Source organism: Azolla caroliniana, unplaced genomic scaffold (assembly GCF_043228905.1).
Source record: "Azolla caroliniana isolate FFs.n. ecotype wild unplaced genomic scaffold, voAzoCaro1.0.p SCAF_8, whole genome shotgun sequence".
In the NCBI taxonomy this organism is placed as follows: Eukaryota; Viridiplantae; Streptophyta; class Polypodiopsida; order Salviniales; family Salviniaceae; genus Azolla; species Azolla caroliniana.
In genome coordinates this window covers 11647540-11654561 of record NW_028230443.1, presented here as the reverse complement: position 1 = coordinate 11654561, position 7022 = coordinate 11647540, and the positions used below count along the sequence as shown (strand labels likewise).

Here is a 7022-nt window from a genome sequence, read left to right as displayed (position 1 = left end):
GTGAACAACACTAGTTATGGAGTCTTTCCTTTAGTACTATCTTCATTCTTGTCCATTTGGTTATCTTCTTCGTTGTCTCTTGAGTTTATGATCCGTGACAGGGGCTTGATCTTTAACATGATGAAAGAATTCTTTATGACATAGAATAGTGTGTTGAGGCACAATCAATAAGACAAAGAAAACGTCTTGTATGCAAATCAATCATATGAGCTTCAATCATGTTGGCTTCGGGCTCGAATTCCAAAGGTTGATCCATAAAATATATTCCAAGATTGGAATTGATGGTGAGATCGTTGATGTTTCTGCTACCATATTAGCTTACGGTTTCCTATCTTGACCTTGCTTGCCATACTTCTAGTAAAGATCAACATGAAACATAGAAGTTCGACAAGTAATTGCCCAGTGCCCTTATCGTATCATTAAAAGTATCACTTAACGTATGAAGGAGATCTTTCGCCATGAGATGGCCTTCGACATGAACCATCCAAGTCATATAATTGGACCCATCCAACACAAGTGGTGGGAATAAACATTTCTCTATTTGTAGCGTTTGAGAAGCCATGCTAATGGTAACAATAAGGTAGATTTCTATAAGAGAATAATTAATTACTATGGTTGAGGCGAATCGCGTTGATCACATGTTATCAATAGACTATTAAGCAAGATCAATGTGTGATTAGATATTAATCAAGATCACTAATCACATATCAATATAATCTCTAGATAGAGCTCATAGGCTATGCTCTTCTCTATATCATCCAAAATGATTTGAGATACATGAGTTTATGACCCACAAGATGATGGGATGCATGCATACTATTTAGGTCATGAAGTCTTGTTAACTAAAGCTTAAGACTAAAATAGATATAGCATGACTCATTTCATGCATGAGTTCATGACACATTGAGTGAATTTTAATAATATTTTTTAATACCTATGCATAGGAGTCTTCTAATATTCTTTAGATTCCAAGTTGGGAGCCAATGGTTGTAGGATCGTGACAAACCATTAACTTTCTTCGTATTTGTTCCATGGGACGAACATTTGTTGGACATTGAACGAGCTGGAACGGAAAGGTTTGGTATTCGGGTGATATTACGAGTTATTGCATGTGTCTGACCATGCTCTATAAGTACATTCTCTAGTTATTAATAAATCATTATGGTATTTTGATTGACCAGGCAAGTGCACATGTGATTGATTGGAAAGGGTAGAATCATGTGAGCATGCCATAAAGTACTAGGTGGTGAGGGAATGGATGATGATGATTTTATCTTGGTGGCAAGAGACCAAAAACACATCTTGACTTGACACAATGAGCGAGTGAGGAGAGTGCAAAGCAGAGCAAAGCAAAGTGCCGAGGTGAGAGTTCCTATGTGTTGTGCGCGTGTGTGTGTGCCTGTCTCTTTACTTTAACTTTTAGTAGGGGAAGGGAGAGGACAAACACACCGGACGGACGGACGGACGGACGGACGAATGGGGTGGGGAGGGGAGGGGAGGGGCATTTCGGTCATTTCATTCTTTATTTCACTTGGTACTGGTAGTACATATGTATGTATGTACATATATGTATATGTATGTGTATATGTAGTATATGTACATATATATATATGTATTGGTGAAGACGCAGCGCAGGGCAGCAGGGGGGAAAGAAGGAACGCACTTTAGGAAATTTTGACTATATGTATATATACATATATATATATATGTATGTATATGGCTTCTCGGGATTCCTTAACACACTTACGCTCCTCTGATACATAGTACTGCAATGGCAGCGTTGAAGAAATCATGGATTCTATCCATTTTCTCGTTCCTAATCATCCTTATCTTCAACCTCGCAGGGATGTCTTACCTTCATCTCCCATCCTCACAGATCAGAAAGTTTCCTACTACCCTAAAGCCAAAACCAACGAAGCGGTGGCCTTCTTCTATTCCTTCTTTCCTTCCATGGTTTTCAAACCCTAATTTGCCACCTCAATCATGCGAAGGGTTCTTCGGGAATGGGTTCACGCACCAGATCGATGTATTTTCTCACACGAAGCTCGGCCTTCTTCCGATGAGGAATGGAAAACTAAACTCTATTTTCGACTCGAGAGCGAGGTATGGAAAAATGAACCCTAATTTAAAATTTAGAAAAGTAAACCCTAATTTGAGGTATGGAAAAGGAACACCCGATTTGAAGTATAGAAAAGTGAACCCTAATTTCTACCCTGATTTCAAAACTAGTTGGAACCCCAACTGAAATTTCATCATCAGCCCAACCCTAACTGGAACCCTGATCAATGGAATAATAAAACCAATCCGATTTTGTACCCTAATTTGAGGAATGGAAAAGCGACCAACCCTAATTTGAACTCTACTTTTAACTCTACTCTGTACCGTAGTTTGAATTGCTTCTATAGTGACACTCTTCGGACCTCAATTTGCGAAGGCCGGAAGATTGTGATGCATCCTGGACGGATACGTATGGCGCGTGGTGGCGAGCCTCTGGACTCTGTGGTTGGTCGAGGAGACAGTGATGAGCTTCCAGATTTCTCTTCTTCGGGTGCTTTTGAGCTTGTCTTTCCTTCTTCTGACAAAATTCAGGATATCTTGGATTTCGAGATTAATGGAAAGCTTCTTGATGCCATTTTGCCTCAAGGTCAGATTCATGACCATCGATTACGTGCTCTATTTAGCAACATTCGGGCTGTAAAATCGGATCAAATCAATTGCTCTCAGGTACCATTTAATGTTTAATTTCAGGCTCTATTTCAATAATGGTGTTTTCTCTCCCATCACTATGTTCCTTATGCAGGTTTCCATATGTTGTTTAGTTTTATCCAAAAACTGCATTGAGGGCTCTGTTTCATTCTCCCTGTTTCTCCCCCATCACTATGTTTTTCATGTAGATTTGCATCAATTAAGCATATGAATCACAGCAACTGGGGTGCAAATTGTAATCTTCTGTGCATGTTCACACAAACGGAGACAACAATGAGAAGGTGGAATAGATATTTTACTGACATTTTACGTTTTCTAAGTGATTGAGCATACAAAGTGGCCAATAGTGGACTATGGAATCCATAACATACTGAAACTATTGATGGTGGAGCCTGCTAGGAGAATAGCATGATTACTGTAAGAAAGTTAGAGAAGACATTTGGGAAAACCTCCCTCAGAGATAGATTCCTTCCAGAGATTCTCTCTCTATGGAGGTGTAATATTTTCATGTTGCCTGATGACAAAGACATCATCCATGCACAGTGAATTCTGTGAACAAATATTCTGAGTTCAACAAAACTACAAATAAGCTGGGAAAAAAACTGACACATAAGGGCTAGAACCATTTTTTATGAATTTGCACTGTAGAATTCCATTTTTAATGAAGCTTGGGCAATCTTTCAAGAAGGCAATAATTGAAACTGCTAAAAAATACCTTAGAAACAAGAGAACACAACCAATTTACCACAATGTTCTATCATTGAAATCTGGTATTAATTAGCTTTGCCGAAAGAAACTGGGATCTGTAGTCCAAAATGCATATGGTGCAATAATTGTGTGAAGCAATTTTTATGAATACATTAAAGAACAAGCTCAAACTCCACATGAGATACTTGGATCGATTTCATTGGTAGGTAGTAGCGGAATCAACTGTACTCGTCATTCGATATGAATATGCGAACCTTTTCCATACAGTAACTGATTGGTATAGTGCGTACATTGCATCACGCGTGGTAGACTTGAAGCATCCTCCGAATGTGGTCTTCATCGATGGGCATTGTGAGGTAATTTTTATTATTTCTTCTTTATCTCTTGTTTTATTTTTTAAGCTATCTGGGATGTCAGCTTGAATGCATTTTGTTAAATTTTGTCACTGAGCTCGTCATTTATATGCATCACTGCTTCTGAAAAAGAAAAATACAGAAAAGGTAAAAAGATTCATTTATTGACATATATATTATTTGTGGGTACTTATTCTTAAAGTTTATCATCTTATAATTCTAGGGTGTATTATGTACATTCCAAGATAAATGTGATTTTTGAATAAATAGAATGCAAACTGCCTTAAAGTGCTGGATCAGAGTGTTTGTTATATTGACATGATTGCTTCGGTTGCTTGATTGACATTGCTTGTCGGAATTTTTTATATTGCATTGAATTTCCATGTAGAATTCTTCTCACAATTGTTCTCTTATGAGCAGTCTCCTATGGACGATGGTTGGAATGCTCTTTTTAGCAATGTGAAGTATGCAAAACACTTCGCTTCACCCATATGTTTTGACCATGTGATATTTGCACCATTAGGCTACGAGACAGCATTATTCAAAGGTTTGAACTCAGGAATACCTTGCAAAGGTTGCCCGGCCAAAGATTTGAAGCAAGAGGACATTTCGAAGACATCAAGACTTCAGGAATTTGGCGAATTTTTCAAAGCTTCCTTTGGAATTTCTAATGCAAAACCCTACAATGTCATCAAAATCCTCTTTATCCGACGAGAAAATTACTTGGCACATCCCCGGCATGGTGGAAAGCCAGAGGTTAGGCTACAAAATGAGCAACAGATCTTTAACGAAATGGAGAAATGGGCACAAATTCAATCTAAAAGATATACAAAACAAGGGGAGAAAATGAGTGTTGAGATTATCAATGGGACACTTGCGCATATGAAAATGAAAGAGCAAATTCAAGCAGTGCATGATGCATCAATCATTTTTGGAGTCCATGGCGCAGGGCTTACACATGCAATTTTTGCTCAACCAGGAACTATTATCTTAGAGTTGCTTGGGCCACGTTTTATGCGCCCCCATTACTCACACATATCACAATGGATGGGTTTAGAATATCACTCTATCGTGATGCAAAATACGGTTGCAGACTCTACGAAGGTGCTTGAGAACTTATCCATTATTGCTGACAAACTTCTGACTATTGAGTGAAGCCTTTCTAGAAAAGGACTTAGACTCAAATTTTGAATGAGGTAACCCTGTCTGTCTGTCAGTCAATCTCAGAGGTTATTGCGGCAAGTTGCAAGAAGAGATTGTGAAAACAGAAATTAGTGCTTGGGATGCATCTTATCTCTAATATAGGTACAAGTTGACGATAGTCTATTGTTGCATGTCTCAAGGTATACATAATGGAGCTATAAAACAAATAGGACATTTGCTGGAAATAGAAGTTCCACCTGATGTGAGTGGTGTAAATAAAAAAGGATGCCAATCCGTGCAACTTTTCAAAGGAGAATTGCCTTGCAGAACTCTCATATTTTCTGGTTGGGATGATATTCATCTCCCCATGCTAAACCATTCAAGGTTCCCCATAAGTTTATGGCATGAGAAATTTGTTTGCAAATCCCAAGAAAGGTTCTGGTTACACGATTCACCGAATTACGTAACATTTTCTTGCATTTGAGCATACATACTTGATGTGCATTTGATATTATCTTAATTCTCTTGACAATACATGGGGTATTATTGACTTACTAAAGAATAAATTGTGGTTACAATAGTTACTATAATTGATACTAAGCATAGTAAGTAACATTGATTCTGGACAAGCCAACATGTTTCTTGAGAATTAAAAGTGATATTGGTACATAATCTGACAATTGCATGGCTACTACGAGTAATGATGCAAGTCTCTTATTTGCCAAATGCACTTGACAAACAACAAATATCCATTATGGTAATGGAAATAATTCTATTACAGGTGAAACTTTAACAAGAGAGAAGTAGATCCCATGAGAAGGTAGGAAGAAAATTAGTGATTGAGCAAATATGAAAGTAAATTCGATCAATTTCGAAGGAAGACAATATCAAATGACAAGAAGGAATAAGTTCCATGTTTTCCCATGTAGATTCAATGCATTCTAATAGGACAGATGGATTAAGGAGGTATAGAAAGTAAGCACATTATCAAATACTTCAAGATTTTAGGATTTGAAAGGACGGATTTACTCTCAAAATAAAAAAATTATGAATTTAGAAAGCTAACATATTCAACATTCCACCAAATTAGAGTAGAAATGTTGGACGAGAAGATAACAAATGAAGTTCACTACATGATACATATAAGTCCCGGTCATTAGGTAACATTCATTCCCCCTAGGGAAGATGGGTTTCCTAATGTTGAGCCTAGGGGGATGGGTTTCCTTATTAGCACATTGTAAAACTTTTACATGGTATCAGAGCGTGAGGGTTGAGTAGAATCCTCTGCAGCTGACAAGCGTTTAGTATAGACAAGCCGTTTTACTTCCGGAAAAAGATTGACAAGACCATGGATAGAGGAATGTGTAGCTCATTGCCGTCGGAAAAACCTGACAGGAGCAACTATGCATCTTGGATGCATCAGTACCAGCTTGGACACGGACATTGGAGCTATGTGGAAAGAGCAAACGATGTAGCACTAAAGCCAACACAGAGGAATTTCTCGGCATGGGAACAGGCAAGCAGAGTCCTATATTGCTTTCCCTCCTGTGTGAACAATCAGATGCTCAGCTACATCGAGGATGCCATAACGCCAAAGGATGCTTGGGGAAATCTGAAGAAGATTTTCGCCGCAAGCACAATGGCCAAGAAGTTGCAACTCAGACAAGAGCTGAAGAACATCCGAAGGAGGGACATATTGGTGGCCGATTACACCTCCAAGATAAAGGAGATCTGGGACTCGCTTGGGTTTATCAATGTGTCCCTTGAAGAGGACGAATGATGTAGGTCTGCCTCGGAGGTCTGGCGCAGAAGTTTGGATCATTCTGAATGGCAATCTACACGAGAGAAAAATCATTGTCCTTCTTGAGTTGTAGTCGATGCTCCTCATAGAAGAAAACCATGTGGGTGCGTCAATGAGCAAGCCCGCCAAAAAAAAAATGCTCTTTGTCGCTTCTTGTCGTAGCCTCTCCTTTTCGTAACTTTCAAACTAAATCTGGTTATCCAGCCGATCATCGTCTAGTTGTGCCACGAGCTGCCGGACCACCATTATCTGTTCATCAGCCAACGCTACGAAGTCCTCCGCCAATTCATCTTTCACAGCAGCAAAGTCTT

At 38.8% G+C, this 7022-nt stretch overlaps 1 protein-coding gene across 1 annotated transcript; it reads left to right on the top strand.

Moving 5' to 3' along the window:
• Positions 1 to 1756: 1756 nt before the first annotated feature.
• Positions 1757 to 5355, top strand: XYLT (beta-1,2-xylosyltransferase). Its single transcript, XM_087323757.1, has 4 exons — positions 1757 to 2103; positions 2388 to 2724; positions 3621 to 3770; positions 4188 to 5355. Exons 1-4 carry the CDS (start codon positions 1772 to 1774, stop codon positions 4920 to 4922), a joined length of 1554 nt encoding a protein of 517 aa, XP_087179883.1. The 5' UTR covers positions 1757 to 1771; the 3' UTR covers positions 4923 to 5355.
• Positions 5356 to 7022: the final 1667 nt, after the last annotated feature.